At 37.8% G+C, this 25,635-nt stretch overlaps 1 protein-coding gene across 3 annotated transcripts in view; it reads right to left on the reverse strand.

Moving 5' to 3' along the window:
* Nucleotides 1-25,635, reverse strand: part of edil3a (EGF-like repeats and discoidin I-like domains 3a) — a 183,832-nt gene that overhangs the window by 115,994 nt on the left and 42,203 nt on the right. The window contains exon 2 of one of the 3 annotated variants that reach the window (XM_081366963.1): nucleotides 8,708-8,734. The exons of 1 other annotated variant lie outside the window; for it this stretch is intronic. In XM_081366963.1, the coding sequence (XP_081223089.1) occupies nucleotides 8,708-8,734 (27 nt within the window). Of the gene's footprint in view, nucleotides 1-8,707; nucleotides 8,738-25,635 lie in introns of all 3 variants that reach the window. One more of the 3 variants, XM_081366962.1, reaches the window with a different exon arrangement.

The following is a 25,635-nucleotide window of genomic DNA, read 5'->3' on the forward strand; positions in this document are numbered from 1 at the left end:
TACCTTGACAAACTATATGTAAAGGGTGTTAAAATGTTTATTCAATAATTAATTGAAAACCTATACCTCCCTATTTTTTTTATGTGAACACCAATAGTTCAGAATCAGTTCACCGCCACGCCAGCGGATGGCGCTTGAGCGCTCCTGTGAAGCACACTATTCACCTTATTTTTAACGGAAATACGGACGCAGCCAGTTGACGGTATTTTGTGCGAGACTTCCGGTCAGGCACTTCCGGTAACTGGCGCGCTGATCACTTTTCACCATATCGGTTAATTAAACAAGTGTTCCTAACAACTAACTCATCGTCATGGCTTCGGGGAAGACCGGGATTGTTTGTGCAGTTAGAGGTTGTCATAAACTGATACAAAAGAAAGGTTTACTTGGAGCAGGAGTGTTTTAATCATCGAAATCATTGACATTTTAATCAGGCGCCCTACGACCAGAGACACACTGGCTGCGTGGCGTTTCTGTTGCGTGGCGTTTTACATGTCTTTGCACACCAGTAACGTGTCTGACGCGGCACTGCTAGGTGACATATGATCCTCATTCATTGGTGATTATATTCGACATAATGGGGAGAGAGTTGTGGAAGGCCTTTAATGTTAAACATATATATAGCAGCAAAGACAACGTCGGCAGTATTGACGGCAAAACAGGCTACAGAATATTTCGTTCTGTATTGACAGGTGCAATATTAGAAAATCGATTTTTTTTCATTGCATTTATATCTGCATTTGTCAAAACCTAAAATTTCAAACATCAAAATGTAATTTATTAATATGTATTCATGTAAAATTAAATACAAAGATCTTTTCCTATTCTATTTAGTCTGGAAACGCTTCCAAAACGCTTGCGTGTCGCGTGAAAAATAGGCGTCGATTCTATTTATAGCATGCACGCGTTTTCCGCGCCTGTGAGACGCGTCACGCAGGCAGTGTGCACGTTCTAACCTGTTAACATGGGAGCCGAAATAAAAACGGACACGCAGTGTGTCGCCGGCCTGAGGAATCCCTTCGCCTGTGGTTAAAAGCTTTACATTTGAAGAAACCATCGAAACGACCGTATGTTTGTTCTTTTCATTTCGTGAGCACCTATAGAAGACCACCCGATACCAGAAAAGTGGCTGGGCTATGAAGTCTCAATAAAAACCATGATAAAAACTCCAAGGAGAAACAAAATCATTATAGTAACCCCTGTATAAAATCTAGTGATCATGGCATAATGGCATGATCATGGCATTTATTTTGTATGATTTACAACTATTTATAGCCATCTACTTATTGCTATCCATCCTATGCTTTGGTTGCATTCTTATGGCATTATTAATACATTTGACATGACAAAATACCTCTATATTAGTCCAGCGTTGGCTCGACTATGTTTAGGGCGGGGCTGAAGGCGCCGGTGAAGTTTTGTCACTCTGCCAGCTAGATGCATGAGTGTTTTCAACCAGGTCCGGTACCCTAACTGAGTGAGGCGGGGCTTTAGTTCTTTGTAGTATTCATCTGCTACGGCATGTGTAACATTTTTCTATCAACTCTGCATAATCCTTCGCGATCGATATGTTATTTAGCCCAGGGAAGCGAGGAAACGGAAGTGCCGCACAAAAACCGGATATTGGACCCATGTTTACTTCCGCGTTCGAAAATAAGGTGGATAGAGACTAGCTTTTTCCCGGGTGCGATCTCAGAAGTAAACTAACGCACCAAAGGAACGACACTCATTTTGTCTGTCTCTTTATTTATTCACAGGTAAAATAATATGCACTTTAAACGTTCTTCTGATTGTTCACATGACTATAGGAAGGTTTAGGAACGTAATTGTGAAAGTGTTTGGAGTAACTTTTTCATGTTCTAATGTGTTTTATACAAATTGAATTAACTCGAGGGTCTCAAATGCAAACGATTTATTTAGTTATGCATTCAAAAGTATTAAGTCATACAGCATTGTTGTGATGTTTGAGTGCATTGGTAGTGCGAGGTTGCTTGTTATTTTTGTGTTTTAATTGAGTAGTTGAGTATTATCTGTGCATTAACAATTCAAAGCCATTTTGAGTGCTTTGCGCACATGTTTAATGAGTGACACGAGGCAATCAGGGTGAAGTGGTGTATGTAAAATGGCGTTGGATTTTAGTTTATGCATTCTGTGTGTTTAAGTGACACATTTGTCATCTCTCTAGTTATGTGAGTAATGAGAGTGACATTTATGTGAATCTTTATTGATTTATTCTGTACACACACTTCTTTCCACATAATATGTAAATCATATATTGCCTTTATGTGAAACAGGCTATGGAATACATGTGTGTATGTATTCATATATCTTATGTGTACACGTATGAGTCATATAACATAAGTTAATGTGCAGATGTTATTTGTGTATGTAACTCAAGAAGTGTTTACAGTTACTAAAGTTTTATGATCTCAGAAGTAAACTAACGCACCAAAGGAACGACACTCATTTTGTCTGTCTCTTTATTTATTCACAGTGTTTTCACAGATACACAGTGCTCCACTGCCTGTGTGTCCTTTGCTACCAGTCCAGATATCCCCTAGGTCTGAGGCCGGTAACATATACATCATTACAAAGATATAAGACTCAAGTTTCAGAATTTGACCACTATTGTATTCTGAGAAACTTATAGCGACAGTTATTTCTTAATTTATGTCAGGAGTTATGAAATGAAAAAATGAGTCGATACCTTTGTTATGAATTATGCGCGTCAGCCGCTTTCATTCATAAAAAAACTCCTGTGCCGTCGTCATGACAGCGATACACAAAACAACGTCCTTCCGGGCTTTTAGCTAAAAAATGTGCAGATTTGGAGAAATATTGATATATTCTCATAGGTTTACATCAGATTTCTATAGACAGGAATAATATTTATTGAATTTATACCCAAATGCGTCGATGTAATCATTATGAGCGTTTGTATACTCTGTTAATGTGTTTTCAATTCATACCAATAGCCTGAGGGCGCCCTCGCCGCCCTGTGCACAGTATTAGAACATGAAGAAGTGCCATAATCATGTGACAATCCAGGAAGCCTCGATAACAAGAGATCGCGCTGTAACTATGGCTGTAACACGGAGATACAGTCGTTTTGAAGACAATAAACATGTTTGCTATGATATTTGAGTTACCTGTGTTTTTCAATCCATGCCAGGTATTTCCATAATAATAGATTATATTTATAATGTAATGCTAATCTATATAGACTATCATTGTGCAGAACAGTATACAATAGCAGGGTTCTCAAGTCTCACGCATTGGCCGTGAGACACACGCAATTCAACCAGTTCACACGCTCACACGCCACACTGTGTATTTCTCACGCTGAAAAGGCAATGCCAACCAAGTTGTCCTGCAAGCTTTATATATAACGTTGTATACGAGGCGCAGGCACACAAAGTGAAGTTTCCTGCCGCCAGTACGTATCTCGGCCAGATTGCGTTCGTTACAAGGCAACACAGATGCGCGAACACACGGAAGTTGACGGAACATTCTCGGCCACCGTACGTTCGTTACTAGGTAACCAACAACATCGCGCGAACACTCGTAGTGATGGAGAAGGTAAGTTGGAAGAAAGCTCGTCTAACATTTTAAGGCTAGAACATGTAATATATAGCCCATCGTTTACATTATTATTGATGCAGTCAAAAACTCTACAACTACTTTGCAACCAGGCCAGAAGCTTTGGCTCAGTTTGGCTAGCTTACGTTATCTGAAACTAAGGGAAATGTTAGTGGGTATGGGAAGGAATGAAGATGTATTTCTTCATTTTATTTTCAAATAAATTTAAATGTATTTATTTTATTTTAAATTATATTATATATTATACGGTATTAATAGTATTTCTAGTTACATTAAGGCTACATACGTATTAAAGCAGAGTGCTCTGGGCAATATTTTATATCCTGTCAAAACATGACGTTACATTAATCATTGATTGCCATTGCATTTGTATTTTTTAAACACTTGCAACACAAAACACATTTTATAAGCTGGAGTGTACTTTGTGTACACACACACAAACACACACACATACCTTAATAATACTCTAATATGTCATTTGTTCTCAATTTCCCACCACACAATAAATCATTATACCATTTCGACTAGACACATTCAAAATGCAAAAATATTTGTTTTTCCAAACTGTTTGGAGCAATTTGTTATATTTTTGTACTTTTTGTAACTTAATTGTAATTTTGAAATATAACATTAAAGAGTATATTTGATGTGATTAATTGCTCTGTCATTTATCAGATTTACCAATTGTTATAATTTCAATTTGTGCTGGTTAATTATGAACAATGGGTAAAATTGGGGGGCGGGGACAGATGGGGGCGGGGCTCCATTAGGGCTCCTCCCCCAACCGCATGTGATCTCACTCCAAGATTTTGATAAAACTTGAGAACCCTGCAATAGTATATTTTCTGTCTGATTTTTTTATCTGAAGCCAAATTAGATCACAGAAAATTATTTAAAATACTCGATTTGCTTTATAAAGTAAGTTTATAAGCACAAACATGGTTTTAATCTCATAAATTTTGTATATTGATGGTGTGCTAAGCTAACATGCTAGCTAGCCCTAGGTGCACCTGCCACCTAGAAGTTATATTTTTATTATTTTTTGAATGCTTACTGAAATGTTTCTTTATTCAAGAAATGCATTTAAAACAGTTTAGAATGTGAGGTGAACTTTGAGAAAAGAAATTAGTGACTGAAACCATATGAATAGCATGTGAATAGCCAGTCGTTAGTAACTATAATGCAGACAAAAGAAATGCATATTTAGAACCATAGCCAGGCTGGAGAGGTGTGAATGTGTGCAGGGGGAGACTGAGACTGAATGGGGATCGTTTGCACCACAAAACAATAAAGACAATATACTGCATAGATGGTAAGAAGATGACAATAAATATCAGTAGCATTTTGCTTTAAATCAAAATAAAGTCACATGACATGGTCTTGAAAAACATTTCACTAAATACAGAGTTTTGGACTTATTATCTTAAGATTTTAAACATAAAATGTTTAGACATGTGGCATTAGCTGTAGTGCATTTCTAGATTGCTCCAGTGCCAACTTCAATTTTATTTTCATGAGGATGTTTCATAAAAAATAATTTCTAATAACTTTACAAAACTTTGAAGCTATTTATAACAATTTTTGTCATTATGACAATAATTAATTCTACATTACAATAAACTGCCAGGTGTCAGCTTTCAAATGAGATCATACTTGTGCTTTTAGTACAAAGGGTTCATGAACTGTATCTGTTTCAGTTTGGGTATGTCATTTCTTGGGATTTTTCAAAAGTGGGGTTGCAGCTTAACAGGTTAAAGGCAGAAGCTAAAGTTAAATGAATACTGCAGTTAACTGAAAAATCTCACACTCATCTCATCCCAAACCTGTATTACGCTCTTCTACAGAACACAAAATAAGAAATTTTGAAGAATGTTGGTTACCGTTGACTTCCATTGAATAGACACTCAAAAATCTTTTATTTTATCTTTACACAGAAGAAAGAAGGTCATACAGGTTTTAATTTTTGTGAGAACTAAAACAAAAATGGTGAATCCGCGTGCCCACTTTGTAGATGCGTAGATGCCTAGATGCCATCCTCCTTATGATGTAACAAGTACATCAGGATTTATGGGAAGTGTTCCCGATTCCGGCTGACCTAATCTATGCAGCCTAACATTGAATTATAGGAGTCTATAATGTGTTATGTGAATGCTAGGTCAAAGAGATTTGTTTTTAGTCCAGATTTGAACTGACAGAGTGTGTCTGCTTCCCGGACAATGTTAGGAAGACTGTTCCAAAGTGTTGGTGCTAAATAGGAAAAGGATCTACCACCAGCAGTCGATTTTGATATTCTAGGTATTGTCAACTGGCCGGAATTTTGAGATCGCAATAGACGTGAAAGACTATAATGTGTTAAGAGCTCTGGGGAGCTAAACCATTTAGTGCTTTGTAAGTAATCAATATTTAAAAATGTATACAGTGTTTAATAGGGAGCCAATGCAGTGTTGAAAGAACCGGGCTGATATGACCCTACTTCCTGGTTCTGGTAACATTACAGAACCAAACATTACAGAATCAATCTAACATTACAATAATTTCGAGTCTATTTAAAAGAATGTTGTGGTCAATAGTATCAAATGCAGCACTAAGATTGAGTAACACTAATAGAGAGATACAACCACGATCGGATGATAAGAGCAAATCATTTTTGACTGTAATGAGAGCTGTATCAGTACTATGGTATGGTCTAAATCCTGACTGAAAATCCTCGCAGATACCATTTTTTTCTAAAAAAGGAACATAGTTGTGAGGATACTGCCTTTTTTTAGCCTGGGTTTCCCCATGCTGCCTTGAGCGCAGCGCAATTTTATTCACGCTGCTAGGCCGTCTGGACACCATGGACCAGATTTTCCCCTGAAAAAGGGAACCAATCACAGAACGGGGAGGGAGCAGCAAGACGATGACGACGTCTATGCGACACACCGAAGCAGTTTGTTTATCTATGGATCCAACATGACAGACGTAAAAATATATGCATATGTTTAGGAACACTTCTACAAAAATATGCCTGTAAGTCAAGTTGATAAAATAATTTAAAATCCACATCATTTTATTTGTTCCGACGCGCCACGCCCTCCCAGGATCTATAACGTTACCTAGGCTACTTTCACTTTTAAAAATTCCTCATAACCGCGCGCGCGATCTGCTTGCAGTCGTCGAGATGGATGTTGAGGAGTTGAAGAAAAGTCCAGTGTGTGGAAGAAATTTGGAGTTATCTGAAGAAAATATTGTGAAAGGCTTTGCTGCACGCTCGTGTTGGATAGCGACAAATGTGGAACTTAATCGCAGAGGAAGCACGCAGATAACTGGTAACAAAGCAGTTCTATCGAACGGTATTTTTCAAATTTAACACTGTTAAGTATGTTTGGTGTGCAGGGCGTGTTTGAACCCAAAATTGTCAGGTTTAGGCTAGACGAAATTGCGTGGCAGATATAGTGTTGTAGCCGCATCTGTTCGACTGGTAAAATGTGATAAGGCTACTCAGTTATGTGGTAACGTTAGCCATGTTCTTCATGTACCGGCCTTTTGACAGCTTCAGCTGAAGTTGTCCTTGTGTTAATTGTTGTGCAATAACTTCTGTATGACCTGGCAATAAACATATTTGTAAGTGTGTGTATAATGTGATAGTCTAAACTGATTTTATTTCGGGGCGGGTCGGGTGCAGATTTTTAATTAGTGCTGCTGTCGGGAAACATGTCGGGTGTGGTTTTAAGCACTGAGGGTACGGGCGGGTGCGGATTTACAAAATCGGACCCGTGCAGGACTCTGGTGTACACATAAATCTCTGACCCATCGTCGTCTTCTTCGTTGAATATCTGTCGCTCTACATACTTCATCTGGTATAATTGAAACGATTGGCTATGAGCTACGTACAGGCGCATTTGATAGACATTTGTAGCGCCCAATAAACGGCTCTGGGCATTCGTAAACCACGCCTCAAATACGAGAAAATGAACATGTGGTTCCCAGAACATGTCTCAAAGAGAAAGAGGTCGGACGTTAGCCAGGTTAGCCTTTTCTAGTCTCTTTGACAGAATAGTTAGATTCGAGATCGGCCTGTAATTGACTAATTCTGTAGGATCAAGTTGCGGTTTTCTAACAAGCGGTTTAATCATAGCCAGCTTAAAAGTTTTTGGTATGTATCCTAATGACAAAGATGAATTAATGATATTAAGAAGAAAGAAGAAGAAAATTTGCTGAACAACGGTAATTGTGTCTCTACATAAGAAAATCAATAGAGAATCTAAATCATCATAAGTCTAAAAATGTACACAGAAGTCTATCTGAAACTGTCTATGGTGACAGAGAGCAACAGCACATGTGCATCTTGTTCACAATATGAGAGGAACACTCGGGAACGTGAAGACGAGAGGGGTGGAGTGTTTTATTGAAAGCTTGGAACCCAATAAAACAACGAGACAGGAGAGAAGAGTCAGAGCGCTCTTCAAAGCAGCACAGCTCACAGAGATCAGTGGGCTTGAGAACTAGTGCTGACCAGGCGCGATGAGAGGAATCAATGGGTGTGCTACTGAGGAGCCAAGGAGGTCGAGAGAAGGTGGAGAAAAGCAAACACCTTATATTACTCAATGTGTGTGTGTGTGTGTGTGTGTGTGTGTGTGTGTGTGTGTGTGTGTGTGTGTGTGTGTGTATGTGTAAGTGTTTGTGTGTGTGTGTGTGTGTGTGTTTTCGAATATGTATCCACAGTGCAAAATCTGCAGAACTATAACATTTTATAAAAGGCAAGAAAAAATTTCAACAGTGACAGCAACCAAATTCGATCGCGAGTGAGCAATCAGAATAGCAGCATTTGAAAAGAGACCAGGTGATATTTCATAACCGGGGATTTATGACGCAGGTTTTGAGATGCTCTATGCATCAACGTCATGGTGAGAAGACAGAATAACACAGCAAGGACGAGGTGACATTAGAAGAGATCTTGAGAAGGTGTGAAGAAACAGGTAAGGGAAGAGCTCTGAAAAAGACGTGTGAAATTCATGCAGGGAAGGTCACACATGCCGAAACTGACAACAGTAGAAGGAAGTGCAACAAAGCGAGATACAGGAGCCAAATGAGGGGAGCACAACAATTACCATATCTAGATATATCCCACCTGCTGAAGTCGGATCCTCACCATCTGCTGCTAGAGGGATATGACGAAATTGGAGGGGAGGAAGGAGAGAAAGAGAGAGGTGGTAAATCCTCTTTCATGTAATCTATCTGGTAACACCAAAGCTATTGAAATTCAACAGGTGTTTTTTTCATTTTTTTTTTTCATAATGACAATTTTTAATAACCTGAGATAGGCCTTGCACTAGTGATTGACAGCAAAAAAAAAGGATGGTTTTGCACATATGTAAATCATACATAATAAATACTATTTTATGTATTTATTTTGATAATCTATTAAATTAATATCTTCTCTTTTCTAACAAAAAAAAGAGGCCAATTTCAGGGGACACTCCCAGTGCTTTCATTCTTACAGATATGTGATCTCTAGAGTTTAATTCTGACATACAGTATTTCATAACCTGAGAGAGGCTGACAGGCCTTACATTAGTGACTGACAGCACACACACACACACACACACACAAAAAATATATATAATAAAATAAAACACCAGGAAGCCCATACTTTTTTCATACATATATGACACTGTCTGTTGCAATTCTGTTCGTAGAGCACATATCAGCTGAACCCACTCAAAATCCATTTGTGACGTCTGAAAATGTGCGGTGGATGGAAGAAGAATATAATATGGCTGTCATCTCCTTTCATACTCATTACTTATTTTAGCTCTCCCAACCGGACCGACTGACTGCTGCTGCTGTGTGAATGTAGCTGATGACCGTTCTCGTAATCGCCTGAAGGTCAGGCTCTTTGGAATTAGGACAGTCCCGTAGGGCAAGTTTTAATACAATATCTAAACGTTGTTGTTGCTGTCTGACCCTGCCACTCGCTCAGCCGGAGCACAGCCCGTATTTATCATTCAGCAGCAGCTCTCAGATTATCCGGCTGAGTATGCATGTGTTTGACTGTTAATCGCTGTGCTGTGGGCCTTAAAGGCAAGAATGAACCCGACCTGTCTCCAGCCATTATCATCGACCTCCATCAACCTGATCAGGTTGCAGCAGGAAGACTCCTGGCACACTTTCTTTTTCGTCTTCACTCTGTCTTCATCCAATTCATCTCACTTCAGCTCTTCTTGGGTCCCGATCATATCAGGACTGAGGTTAAGTTTTCCAAATTGGCTGCATGTGATGAATTGTTTGGGTTTTTGTGGTGTTGGTGGAAATTGGAGGTTAACTCTCTCTAGAGGAATATTAGTGGTCTGTCTGTACAAGGAGCAATGTAAAAAATAAGCATTATATGGCTTCATCAGACTGCTGGGGTGTACAGTGTGTGGGCCAGAACTATTTGATGTAATCAAAAATGAGTTCATGCGTCTAGTCATCTAGAGCATACAGTATAAGGAGACATATCTGTGGACCACATAGAAAGACACAAGTCATTTCATTTCCTGTCCTCTGTGTACTCTCCCATCAAGAAAAGTGACAGAATCCAATAAATATCAAGAAAAAAAATTCCATTTGATATTAAATTTCATTCTACTTCCTTTGGTATTTTCATCCAGAGACAGAGATGTAGAAAGTCAAAGCCAAAGTCAATAATCCATGTAAACAAGCAGAAGACAGAGCGACAGCGAGAAAAAGAGAGATATCTGAGCTGTGCGGATGCACCAACCCAGCAACAACGCAGCTACTCAGGTGCGTGCCAGTGTCTGCTACTCTACAACATCCATAAGAGTCATTATCTGAGCCAAGACAGAAGTTTAACTATAAAAAGACACGCACAGGCACTGTTTACAAGCTTCTACGTGCCAAACACAGCCTTTCCTGGCAAATATAAACACTCATACACAACCAGGGCACAAAGTACGCCTTTATGTTAAAACAATTCAAAGGCACAGGAACACACATTTACACCATTTATACTATAGCCATAAAACAGCTGTGTAGCATTTTAAAGAGCTGCATGAATACAAATATAACATCACACATCCAAGCACTTGACTCCATCCATTGTGAGTTGTATCTTGTTGTGGTTTTCTACTGTATTGCTGTTCTATCTTTCTTTTACAGAGCAGAGTGACAGCTCACAGACATGAAAGGGCCAGTCCCCATGCTACATCTTCCCACTTTCTTGCTTCCCCTCATTCTGCTGGGTCTGGTTTCTAGAACCTTCTTTGAGTCGTGTGTTATCTTCTCTCTGAAACATACTGCTGCACACTAGGGATTTGGCCCGGCGCCTCTAACACGAAAAAAAAGGTTGTGGAGTTGCGAAAGGGGGGACAAGAGTATTTGTGTGCGTGTGTGTGTGTGTGTGTGTTGGGCGGGTCTTTGGTGAGGAAAAAACCAAACTAAAATTTTGTAGCACAAATGTGCTCAACATGACATCACGCAAGGTGTCTGGAAAATGCCCACTGAAGTGTAATGAAAGCAAACCACACATGACAACTGGTCTTCATATATGAACTACCTTGGTGCCAGCATGGATTGTTTGGCATGGTGCCATTAGAAAAAAAAAATATATATATATATATTTTATATACCATAGTTATGCATGTACTTACCATATAAAAACTTTTGAAAGAAGGCTGCCTTACTTGATCAAACTACAGTGAAAATTGTAATGTTGCGAAATATTACAATTTAACCACTTTCCGTGTCCATCACGGAATGACATGTTCAACTAAAATATTTATAAATCTTGAACTCTTTTTCTCTTTTTAAAGAAGACACTTGGCAGAATGTTGTAGAAGTGAAAAATAAATATGAAAGTGAAAAAGTTGATGAAAATGTAAAAATATATTTTTATATTTGATATAAAATATATATTTTACAACATGTGTTTTACTCTAAAACTACAAGAAAATCAAAGCCAAAAATCTAAACAAGTGGTGTTCCAAATGTAAGGTTGATAAGTTAAGAAATTAGCTTTCAGTAAGATTTTGTTTTATAGTGAATTTATAGTTATTTCACTATAGTGAAAAGGTTTGGTACTGCCCCAAATGACAACCAGACTCCACTAATGGCCATATACGGACTCTTCCATTTCCATATATGGTTTGGGTGATCTGAACCATATATTTCCAGAATTTTCATACGATTTATAAAGACGAAATCATATTCAGAAGTAATATGGGCAGTTTGGCAATATTTGATTTGATTCCAATCTCTAACAAGCATAAAAGACATGCGGAAAGAACACGGATATGTGTTATAGCTCACCACCGCATCATGAATGGAGAATCTATCATTCATTTTGGTTACACTTTATTTTAAGGTGTCATTGTTACAGTGTAAAATTATATATTTAAGTACTGAGTAATATTAATTAACTACATGTACTTACTATAGGGTTAGGGTAGGATTAGGATTTGGTTGAGGGTTAGTTGAATGTAATTATGCATAATTTACTGTTATTACTATGATAAATACATGTAACATATGTAACAAGGACACTAAAATAAAGTGTTACCTTAATTTTTTTATCTATATTAAAAACTTTTTCAGACCTACTTTCCCAAAACAGAAATTTTAAGTTTAGTGACAACATGTTACGAAGTTTACATGGCACAATAACTGGTAGCCTACTGTTTTTATTAGTGCTTGATACAAATTTCACAATTTCAATTCATAAGCTTGTGATACGATTCCGATCTTGATTCGATATCGATCACATTTGTATAAATATCAGGTACAGTCGCTACATGTTCATTTTTCTCAAGAAAAAAATCACAACTAATGCTGTAAACATACAGGGAGCCCTGTCAGCTGATATTATTAAAAATTAAAACTAACGACTCAAATTAATAATAGTTATCTTAGATGTATAAATCTGCTTTGAGTGCACAAATAATACATTTCACAATGCTGCCTAAACATATTCGGTGATCGTGGCCAGAAATAGTCTGATTATTGAGAGATGAGAGGGTCTGTGTTTCTTACCATTGTAAAAAACTTAACAGCTAAACTTGGATGACGTGAGGCACCTCAGTCTTTAACGTCAGTGACGTCAGGATGCAGGCTTGCCTTCTCGTGGCTTTGCCACCGTGCTCGGTTCCCATGGCTCTCGGGCCAGCCCTGCTTGCCACACTGTTCACCAAGGTTACAATTAAATTTCATATATGAAATCATTAATGAAATCTGACAACAACAGTATCATAAATGTGGTTTCTCATTCTCAAATAGCATAAAAAAAGCTTATTTTTTAAACTTGAGCAGCAAATGCGCATACACAGTCCTAAGCGCGGGTCTCAGAACACTGACTGTTTCTATAGCAACCAGAGCTTCTAACACCACTTTCTCCCATTCATTGTAATATGAGTGCACCATCTTTCCATTAGGGGTGTAAAGGTTCATGTATTCCTCCTGGACCGTCATGGCACGGATGATGTCATAGTTTGGTCCATACAGTCAGTCACAGGTGATCCACTCTCCAATCCAGAAGGGGACACTCGCGGTAATGCAATGCTGTTTGCTAACCGCCACAACAGGAAAAAAGAGCAGAAAAAGAAACGATCTATGCACTGACCCAAAAAAAGACATCAGATAGCATGCAAGAGCTTGTCTACACGCTGAGTTTCGATTAATTTTTATGACACGCAAAGCTTCACGAAAAAAATGGCACGGCAGAAAGCGGTATCCTGTTTGTTGTTTTAAGCACAATGTTTTGTTTTTATTATGAGTGTACACAAACAAAAACAGACCCTGTACAGTTTCAAATGATGTCTTACTCGTTTCTGTATGACCATAAATGGCGGAGTATAAATGACGGAGTATTTTAAGTTGTTTGCGCTGTTATAATGAGACAAAATCATGTGGCATTGTGCCGATTTGAGTCATGGAAGTCTCACTACAACAGTCCAGTGATGAAATATGCGTGTCCTGGAAATGGGAAGCTTCAGGTGCCGCTTCACTCGCTGTCTCCTCATTGAAAGGTGAAGTAAGCTCTTGTTCTTGAAAAAGCACGTTGTACGTTGTGCATCCGCCATTGTCACCGCATGTTAATGAATTCTCAAGCGCAAAGAAAATGATATCATAGGCAATGCACAACACACTAATCAAAAGTTTGAAAACAACCATTGCATTTTACCACGCAGCTTTGGTCAATCTATCAATTTTTGTTACAAATAAATAATTCCTTATTATTATTTTCATGTATCTGGTGGGGTGGACATGTAAATGTACCAAACTCGTATCGAACCGTGACCCCAAAACCGCGGTATGTACCGAACCATGACGTCTATGTACCGTTACACCCCTACTTTCAATAAAAAAAGTATTTGGCTTAATAGAGTGGTGGAGGGATGACGTCAGAAGCCAGAAGACCTTCGAGATTTTCCTATGGGGTTTTATAAAGAGGTTTTTCAATTCATGGGTAAAATGAAGCCTGTGGTGATACGTTGACATTTTGTTCTAGGAGAGTTAGAGTTTCATCTTCAGATTTGAAATAAAACATGATCAGGTCTGTGGCTTTAGCTGCAGTGCATTTCTAGACTGAAGCCAGACAAATTTCATATTTTTCCATAAAGACATTTCATACAAATATATTTTTAATAATTTCACAGTACATTTAAGCCCTTTATAGTTTTTCTTTTTTCTTTTCTTTATGGCAATAACTAATTTTGACTTGATGACAACAAACTAGTTTCTGCTTTTAAATAAGTCTAGAGAGGTTAGTTTCCAGGGAAGAAAGTGGCAGGAACCGGCAATGTTTCACACATTTTAATTCTAAAATAAACAAACACAAAATGAAAGTAAAGCAGCAGCCACTCACAGACGACAGCAGCACACACATAAACAAAACATAATGTAAATTTCCCAGGCCTGGTTCTCTCTCATCCTTCACTGTCGTCACTCCTCCTTTTATCCAACTGGAGCTCCTTTGTGAGATACCATTAGCAATCAAGCCTGCTTGCCACAATAAGATCACACTTATCTTTTTGTGCAAGTATTATAGCATTTTGCATCACTGTGATAATATTGTGCTTCTGTTGGAACATGTAGACTAAAGATATAAATCAGTAGATTTATCACTGGATCTGGGTGGAAAAATTAGGTGGCATCTTCCCCTGAAGCAGCTCAAACACCATCTGAGCCAAACAGTGGCACCGCACAGTCTCTAACACTGACTCTTTAAACTGATTACAGGAAGAAAGACATTGCTGCCAGACGTCACAGACTCATTCAATTAGTGCTGGAACTGATGTGTTGTATCTGTTCCGCCCCATCCTTCTGACACTTTGATTAATTCTGTGTAACTAGTTAGATATGTAAAAGCTAATTCTTTCTTTTGATTCAGCTATATTTAATGGCTGATAAACAGCATTCGTTCTGAAAATAAAATCTGACAATCAGCTTTTTACGCAGGCTGTTGTAAATCCCTTGGGTCTAACAGAGAATTCAAAATCTGAGCAATTATATAATTACTGTGAAATGGTAGTTAGCCAGAATGGTTGTTAGCAGCCGTCATTATACTCATCCCAGGCATGCTACTGTAGAGAGGAGCCTTCCTTTACAAAGCAGCTCTTTCAAGATTCAGCGAGAGGAATGTATGCCGTTCAGTTAATCAAAAATGTGAGAGGAAACACTGAATTTGAAAATATGAAAGCAGTGGAGGTCAAGAGAGCAACACTTGAATGGCAAAAACTGAATATTGATGTAGACTTCTAAAAAACTGAATATGGATGTAGACTTAAAAAAAACGGTGTACAGTACATACACAATACGTGTTCTTATGGCAACTCAGACATCAATTAACTGCCAGTCAGACTCCAAGTGTGTAAGTACTGGGTTTTGTAAAACTGACATTTTGTGTACAGGGTGGGCCATTTATATGGATACACCGTAATAACATGGGAATGGTTGGTGATATTAAAGTCCTGTTTGTGGCACATTAGTATATGTGAGGGGGTCATCTCCTCAAGATGGGTGGTGACCATGACATATACTAATGTGCCACAAACAGGACTTTAATATCACCAACCATTCCCATGTTATTACGGTGTATCCATATAAATGGCCTACCCTGTATAGTAATTTTAACATCCCAAAGAAATAGAAACAATTTTAAACTTATTGTGGTTTAAAACTCTTCTACTGAGACAAAATTGAAATGTGGTAGAATCATCCCAGTTTTTTAGCGGGCATCAGCCCATCCGATTCTACAATAGTTCTGCTATTAGAGGGATAAAACAATTTTATAGCTCTGAGCATTCCAAGTACTACTTTTTTTTTTTTTTTTTTTTAAATAGAGATGCAGTGCAGCAGCACTGCACAACCAACATTTTACAATATTCAATTGTAAACTGTCAAAGTTCATGTTAATATTGGTGATTGATTGAATCTGTTTAACATAAAAGCTGTCAATTATTTTCATTTTATGATAGATAAACGATAAATGGCAGACAGTGAAATCATGTACTATTTTGTCTATAAAAAATGACAAAAAAGTTAATTTAGGCATTAAATTTCAATGTACCATTATGAAGTAGAGATTTTTTAATATTGAGATTTGCTAAAGATCAGATTTAACACGGTTTTAAATTATTAGTCCTTATAAAAGATGAAATAATTGAGAATTAGATGATGTAAAAGAAAATCGAATTATGAAAAATGCACAATTAACTCTTTCCCTGCCAGTGTTGTATTTTTTAGTTGCCAGCCAGGGGTGCGTTTCCCGAAAGCATCGTTGGCCAACTATGGTCGCAAGTTCATTGCAATGTCCATTGAACTCTATTGGTAACGACGGAACTTGCGACCATAGTTGGCCAACGATGCTTTCGGGAAACGCACCCCAGCTCAAGCCTTTTTGATCATATTCACAAACTATTATGGCCCCCAGAATAGCTTGCACCTCTGTGTGTTCGACATTTTTCTCGATTACCATGCTTGCCATGGATATAAACAACTGGGAAAATGTGTCAATATTGTGAAAGCGTTGTGGCATAAATTACAGAATGGCAGGGAAAGAGTTAAATATCAATATTGGCAAATATAACATAAATATAATGCTATTTTTGAAAGAAAAAAGTGGAATTTTCAAATTTGAAATTTAATGAGGAATAATGATTACCTAAAAAGAATAGGTACGGGTACATTAGCATCAGGGTTCTAAATTAACTTTTTTGATCACCAGCCAATGTGGCTGGTAACTTTCTAAAGTTACCAGCCAATCAGAATATCCACTAGCCAATTTATTTTTTTTTTTTCTTTTTTTTTTTTTTTTTTTGAGTAGGCTATACATGTGGCAATCCTGACAATACATGATGACATTATTGTGATCAAACACTAGCCATTCACGACCCGTCAGCCATTTGGCATTACATTTTCTTTTCTTAGTTTCTCTGTCGATACCCTCCTCATCCCCTGCCTCGTTCCTCTTCTCGCCCCCAGAAGTCTGTCCAAACCACTGCCGCATTTCGTTTAATATTAACCTACTTTACTAGCCAACTCCGTTTGTCTTATTTCTTGTGTTTTCTGTGTCCGTTCGTTTCCATGGTTTCTCGCAAACTTTAGGCTAAAGAAAACTCAGAAAAAAAGTTTCTGTAATTAACAGAAGAAAGACAATATAAGTTACACTGTAGTTTCCACAAGTGTAATGGCTGCCGACATTAACAGACGATTTTGCAAAAAAATAAATAAAATAAAAATAAAACCAAAAATGTTCCGTCCCGCCCCTCCGTGTTCGGCGATCAGGTTTCGTTCTCTCGCAGCTAGTAACTTCACGAGCGTGTCTTTTCCGCTCTGTGTGTGCGCCGTTCTCTTCCGTGTGTGTGTGTGTGTGTGTGTGTGTCGGCGCGCTGCGCTCTCTGCTCAATGTTCTGCTCTGTCGTTAACGGGCCAAATGCTCGAATCATGTACCGCTCGGCGATCACGCACTGGAAAAGCGTGAAATTTAGAGGTGGATAAACGCAATTTACACACTTAGGAGAAATGCTATTTCCGAATTTTGGGAGGTGCGTAAACGGCGTTTACGTGCGTTTAGCCTCCACTACATCCCTGCATGTAATGCCTCATGCATCACCGGCCAAACTGGCTAGTAAGTTTTTATTAACACCCGCCAAAATGAATTTTAACCCGCATTTGGCGGGTTGGCGGGTGTTAATTTAGAACCCTGATTAGCATATATTTTCAATGTATAGTCTTGAAAGCTTGAGCAGTAAAGTCTTTATATGCAATGACAGATCATAATGTTTTATGAAGGTCAATTAGTGAGCTTGACTATCTCCATTCAAAAGTTGAAGTTTGGTAAGAGTATGATTTTGTTAGTGTTTTTAAAATAAGTCTCTAATGCTCAGCCAGGCTTCATTTATTTTATAAAAAAAAAAAAAAAAAAAAAAAAAAAAACAGTAAAAACAATAATATTGTGAAATAGTATTACAATTTAAATGCCAAACATTTGAACGATAGTGTATACACTGATGAAACTGAAAAAAGGTCTGCAAAAATAACGTGAATATACGCACACATACACACAAACTCTTGATCTCACATTACATCAGCCCAGCCCTATGCCATCATGTCCAGACACCGAGTGCTACATTTATGATGTTTATTGTTTTAACTAAGAACTCATTTCTCACAAATATCTTTCCATCTGCTCTGATTCTACACATTTAAAGCACATTCCTAAGTAGGGTTGGGTATCGTTTCATTTTTAGCGATTCCGATTCCGATTCTGCTTATCGAATCCGGTTCTTATCGATTCTTGTTTCCGATTCCAATATTTTTTGGAGGGAGAAAAAAAAGGGCAAATACTTGAAGAAAAAATATTTCTACCTTTTATTCTTTCCAATTTTAAACAATAACCAATAAATGATGTTTTATTAACAAAGTTCGGGAGGAGCAGGTTCAGATAATTAACCAAATTATGCACAGCTGGAGATTAATCAGTAATCAACTCAATGACAGAGTATAAATTCACAGCAGACCTATCTCTGTTCATTGAAAGTTTGTCAGCATCCCTCCTCCACCCCATCTCCTCACTTCCAGTTCCATCTACACTTCCAGTTCCATCTACACTTACCAACTGGGGGGAGTACTCTGGGTTCGGGCCTAACTCCGAGCTCGGAGCCCCCCCCCCGGACAGCACGGCAAATACGCATAAACTTATTGTACTAATTATATGTAGATGTGAACTCGTGAAAATGGCTAAAGTGAAAGGAGTCTCTTCATATAAAGGTGTTGATTACATTACTGCTACTCCAGCAGTGTGGCAAAAATCGACTGTTTTTTTTTTTTCATTTAATTATTTATTGAATTAGACTTGAGAGATTCGGTCAAAAACGGCGAATCATTCATTCACTAAACAAGTATTTATGAGACAAATTAATATTGGTTTGAATTAATTATTCAAACTATTTTTTAAAAAAAAATAGACTATTAGACTAAACATGTTATTCTGAGTAGTTGTCTGATGTATGTAATCGTGATCTCCATTTTAAACAAAACAAAAATGATTTTAAGCCACATAGATTCCTGAATTAGGGACCGTTCACATATCGCGTCTAAAAATGCATGGAAAAGCACGGCCACGGCGCTTTCTCCTTCTTTCCACAAGCGCTTGCGTTCCCGTGGCGTCTGTCGTTGCTATGTAGGGTTGGGTATCGTTTCATTTTTAGCGATTCCGATTCCGATTCTGCTTATCGAATCCGGTTCTTATCGATTCTTGTTTCCGATTCCAATATTTTTTGGAGGGAGAAAAAAAAGGGCAAATACTTGAAGAAAAAATATTTCTACCTTTTATTCTTGCCAATTTTAAGCAATAACCAATAAAATGGCTAAAGTGAAAGGAGTCTCTTCATATAAAGGTGTTGATTAGCCTACATTATTACTCCAGCAGTGTGGCAAAAAATCGACTGTTTTTTTTTTTTTCATTTAATTATTTATTGAATTAGACTTGAGAGATTCGGTCAAAAACGGCGAATCATTCATTCACTAAACAAGTATGAGACACTGAATTAATAGTGTTTGAATTAATTATTCAAACTATTTTTTTTTTAAAAATAGACTATTAGACTAATGATTTTAAGCCACATAGATTCCTGAATTAGGGACCGTTCACATATGGAAAAGCACGGCCGCGCCGCTTTCTCCTTCTTTCCACAAGCGCTTGCGCTCCCGTGGCGTCTGTCGTTGCTACTAGATATATTAATGGAGATGAGAAATAAAAACCCACCCTGTTCAGATATGATCAGCTGTTCAGCCGAGCGTTTGATGTTACAGAAAGGTCGGTTGGTTTTTGTCACTTGACCTGCGCACCACTTGCGCCATTCTGAAAAGTTGATATTTTTCATCTCGCGCGCGCCTGCAAAAACGAGTGCCACGCACCGTATGCTCGTCGCGCCCACGGCCCATGACGCTTCTATTATGAACGTGCTTGCCGCGCGCCTACATTTGAAATAACGGATAGTCAGGAATCGATAAGAGGAATCGAAATGCGTGCGTCTTATCGAATACCCGGTTTTTGGGAATTTGTTACCGGTTCTAAAATGGAACCGGTTCTCGATACCCAACCAAAAGTGATAACTTTTAAAACACTAGTCAGTACAGCCACAGGCAAATGTAATCAATGCCAATAAGGATTGTATCAGTTCAAAAGCCCCTTCTCTAAAGTGGATGTGTGTCAGTAGGTATCACATACTTTGAGTCAGTAATGCACAGACAGTTAATTACAGCTTTTCAAATAAGTGCCATGAGTCATAGTGCTATAATATATGGTCTGTGACAGACAAACTGCGGGCATCATGCATTACTAGTGGTTAAATAACAGTTCTTCCATACACTCTCCAAAGTACAGGTTATACTTTTAATTAGCCTTTTCTGAATGACTACACAGATCATACTGACCTTGTATAGGAGGGCATTTCACCTGGCAGCCCACAAGCCAGTCAATCATTTTAAAACAGCCTGTAGATTGATTTTGATTAAATGGCTGTGCTGCCTGATGTATCAGAGCAAAACTCTGTGCAAAACTCGTTAAAAAAAGCGTCAAATCCAAAAGAGGTGAAAGTATCACTTTTTTCCCCACACATGGCTCGGCAACATTTAGACACACACACATTTAATCAAGTCTTATATAAATGGATTTATGCAAATGACAGCTGCAAACAGTTCTTCAAACAGAAAAAAACAAAAAAAAAAAAACAGAAACTAGCTGAAAAAGCAGTACTGTATATCAACACGTGTACAATGAGACTGTCTCATTAAATAAGAGAAACTTCACATCCGTCTAAGCAAATTTCCCTAGAAAATGTATCCATAAATCAACTGCAGATTTGAAGTTTAAACTACATGCTCGCTGAAAAACAAAAAAACAAACAAAAAAAAACAGCTTAAACCTACATTTCATGCCACAAAAACAATAGTATTTTTAAAATCATGTGTGTTTTCTTTGTGTCGCTGTCTAAAATTTATGTAGACTTGCTATAGTCAAAAATATTGAAATTGTAAAAATTTAAATGACTAATTTTACTAGTACTAATATTATTATTAGAAATATATTTTAAATATTATTTATCAGTTTCTAAATATCGTCTAAATTTCGTTAATGGTAAATTTCCAGATAAATTCAGATAAATACTGAAAGTTTTTGATCTTCCGTAATACTTAAAATATATACAATATTGTACTCATATTTGGATGGTTTAATCAAACTTGTAGGGTCATTAAAAAAAGAATAATAATATTTATATATAGGGTCATTAAAACCAAATGCCCTCTGGACACTTTTGGCCACCACTGTATTTGTTGGACATCACTTTTGGCCACCACTGTATTTGTTGGGTTTGTTCTCTAGCCAGTCCTTTCTGAAGGAGTTTTTAGTCAAACCCAAAAAACTTAAAATTAAATAGCCCTAATTATCATGCTAAATAAACAAACAGTATTATGAGTATTTAGTTTTGTTTGTTTGAGCTCAGAAAAAAAAAGTTCTTCACTTTATAAGTTTCAATCTGGATAATCTCACCCCTGAAAGAAAGAGCCCTGCTGTGTGGCATTATGGGTTGAACTTTAAAAGAGTGTGTGTGTGTGTGTGTGTGTGTGTGTGTGTGTGTGTGTGTGTGTGTGTGTGTGTGTAGGTTTGTTCGGTTTTGTTTTTGAGAGTTGGTTCTCAACATGTGTTATGTTCTTCTACAGTTTAAGGAGTGTCCACTCCAACAGTGATTCTGAGAAGCACTGAGAGATTTATGGAATGGAAAAAGAGCCGATCAGATTACCCACAAACCCTTTCATCTCCCCATAATCCCATTTCTCAACCATGCCAGCTCATTTTAGAGGAAATTAATCAAATATTTTCCCAAACACATGTCAGATGCTTGGCATCATGATCCAACTAAAGCACACAGTGATCCACCCAAAAACATTGTCTAACATGCAAAATAATGGCGGTGCAAAAGGTCTTAAATGAAGCGAAAGTCATGGCCAAAATAGTGAAACGCAGACATCAAGACTCCACAACACAATCACACAGCCCATTGAATTATTGTATATTTGACTCTCATCACCCAACCCTCCCCTCCTTTCACAGTTTGTTTTCATTAGTCACATGTTTTCCTTTGTTCAGTTTTCCTGCCACTCCTTTGTTACCATGGTCACCATCATTATGAGTTAATTTGGTTCAGCTGTGTTTGATTAATCATCCTCATTTGTGTGCTTTATAAGTTGGTCCCTCACATCCATTCTCTGTCCGATCACCGTTATGTTAAGCCTGTGTGTGGATCAACCTGTTTGTGTGTCTTCAAGATTGTAATTAATACTTTGTATTTGAAATGATTGTCTTCTTCATCTGCCTTCCTGCACCCCGCCGTGACACTTCCCTCCTTCACACACACTCCCCCCCCCCCCATTTCAAAAGTATGTTCTTTGAGTCTAAGTTTAGAAAAGGCAAGAAGAAATTAATCATGATGATGGTTTATTACAGAGCGGTCTCTACTCATGTAGATAATCCAGGCCCGGAGTGATAAGGCTAAGCCACGGGCGGATTGACTTAATCTTTCTGAAATCCTGGAGAAAGTAATATCCAAATATAATGTAACAGGTATAGAACGTACAAGGCTGATACCACCCTAAAGGTGCATACTGAAGATAGCGGAGCGTGACACGCACAGAGGTGTCGCAAAGGTTTAGGGGAGCACTGATGAATCGTTATTGGTTATGGTCCATTAAAAGACAAGATATTTTGTATAAAACATAGATTGTATCATTACAATCTGCTTAGAATGAATACACAAAAAGCAAATATGCATTTATTGAGTTTAAGAAAGCACTGCGTGGCCATCAATACACCTTTCAGTCACCCCATTAGTATTTATTGCCTAAAATCTATTGTATATCAAAAGATCAAGCCTAAGGCAAATATAAAAGCCTGTTTTGTGGCTGATACTCACGTAATAGAACAAATAAGTTATATAAATTCCAGGTGTGTTAGATAATTCAGGAGGGAAGCTAAAGGGAAGCTTGGGGAGGGTTTAGGTTAAGTGAGGATTTAAGGGCTTGTGAATCTTGCTGGAAAATGAAAGAGAGCTGTTGCCTTACAGTACATCTGATAGAACGATGAATGGGAGACAGAACTACAGCCAAGAATAGGGGGTTGTTGCATGACTTTGCAATGCAAAGAAATAGTTCACTCAAAATGTACTTGACCATCATTTAACACTCAAAAATATCAAACTATTTACAGTATGTTACTGTTCAAAAGTTTTTTTTTATATATATATATATAAGTAAATACTCTTATTCACCAATGATGCATTCAATTGATAAAAAGAGACAGTAAAGACATTTCTAATTTTATAACATATTTATATTTCAAATAAAATGATGTTCATTTAAACATTCTTTTCATCAAAGAATCCTGAATTTTTCTTTTTAAATAATATTTCCAATAAATATTTTGGTTTTTTGGATCAAATATAGCAGCCTTGGTGAGCATAAGAGACTTAAAAAAAAAACAAAAAAACATTAAAACAAATTTGTGCCAACCCCCAATATTAGTTTACTGTATACAAATATATATATATATATATAAATAAAAATGAACTAGTCAATCTCACTAATTGAACTTCGTGAACTATTTTTAGTCATTATGAACTGCCGTTGCATATAAAAGACTTCTCAACTTATAAGCTCTCAAGCATAAGCAAAATTGTAAAGATGCGCTAATGTACTCGTACCCATTCGTTTCAAGTAATGATTATTCCTCATCAAATTTATGGAATGAATCTAAAAACTTGTTTCCAAGTCGCCTCATCTGAGCATTCATCACTTGACAAAGTAAATTACTAAATGATCATACTTTAAATGAGCGGATGGTGTGAAAAGCGGCTTGCAGTGCTGAGTGCTGTGAGAGTCACATCCACGTCTCTCTTCCAACAGATTGTGACAAGGTCAGAGCAGATTTGGGTAATGGATCTAATCTGCATTTAGCACAGTGGCATTCCGAGTGACGGGCTTGTCACCTCCCACTAAACACCAGCTTCAGGGGGTATATTCAGTCTAAGAGTATCTTTGTCTAACACAGACAGACATTGAGCCGTTCTGTTTAAGCAACATTTTTCCTGTTGCTGGTATAGCATGATGGTAGCAAGGTCGCCTGTTTGATTTTCAAGGTATCACATATAATGTGTACTTTAAATGTTCACTAAGTGGCTTCGGATGAAAGTATCTGCCTTATGTGTTTGTCCAACCAGTGGCAGATGAGGGAAGTATTTGGGAAACCTGTTTGAAAACAATCATTATTATTGCATTTTGTTGGCATAAGTGGCACAGAATTTACACACTTCGCCTTTAAATATTTACAGAATACAAGGAGATTATTCATGATCTAATCTTGTATTCATTTAGTCAGTGACAATGATATATGCAGCTTCTTGACCTTTGGTCCAGTACAGTACATCGGTGTAAAAACACAGACAAAAAAAAAAAAAAAACAAACAAAAAAATCCTTGGGAAACAAACACATTACAGCACAACTAAATTATTCCTAACATTCAGTAATGTTCAAAACTAGAAAAATTCACAATTTTTTTTTGCAATTTTTACAATTTTACAGTTTTTAACAATTCACCACAATGATCTTACCAAAGACAAAAGAAACATGTTAAAGGGATAGTTTCCCTTTTAACAGTTCACCACTTTCCCCACCAGCATTTTTTTTTTTAAGTTGCCAGCCAGACCTAGCCTAGAAATCCAGATGCACCCTAGAGGCAGTAAATCTTATTTTGCAGCCAGTGTCGTGTAGCAATAGCCTGGCAAGCCAGACCTACATCAAGATGTTAGGTCTGGCAACCCTCCATAGACACGGCTCAATCCGAGGGGCGGGATAAACGGATGTCTTTCAAATTCACTCTGCACGCAATAGGAGGGCTTCAACCAACCAGAGCATTTGCCCAACAGCAGAGCTAACGTTAGTTGATAGATTCAACTTTTGAATCTGGCCGGCAAAACTACGAACACATCTTCCTTTTTTAAGAATGACTTAAGTGCTGTTCTTTGCTCTTTTCTCAAAGAAAAACGTAACTCCAAGTCCTCCAGAGTCGCGGCCAAAGCCGATTCGAAAGACTGTTCGCAAGCAGCAGCCGCCACTCTTTGTTTTCAAGTTGCAGGTAACCGTCGCAACTCTGTCGTCATTATGTTAAGCCCGCCCCGCCTACTCTATACACGATGTGATTGGCCTGACCCAATTTAGGTTTTTACAGCTCGAAAGTCAATGGAGAGTTGCAAGACTACCCTGGCTGCAAAATACATTTCGTATTTCTCTCCGTTGGCTTGTGAGCTGTAAAAACCTAAATTGGGTCAGGCCAATCACATCATGTATAGAGTAGGCGGGGCGGGCTTAACATAATGACGACAGAGTTGCGACGGTTACCTGCAACTTGAAAACAAAGAATGGCGGCTGCTGTTGGCGAACAGTCTTTCGAATCGGCTTTGGCCGCAACTTTTTTGGCTGCGAAAGTTTTTACAGCTCGAAAGTCA

The sequence above is a fragment of the Scardinius erythrophthalmus genome (assembly GCF_964197995.2).
Source record: "Scardinius erythrophthalmus genome assembly, chromosome: 5".
Lineage (NCBI taxonomy): Eukaryota > Metazoa > Chordata > Actinopteri > Cypriniformes > Leuciscidae > Scardinius > Scardinius erythrophthalmus.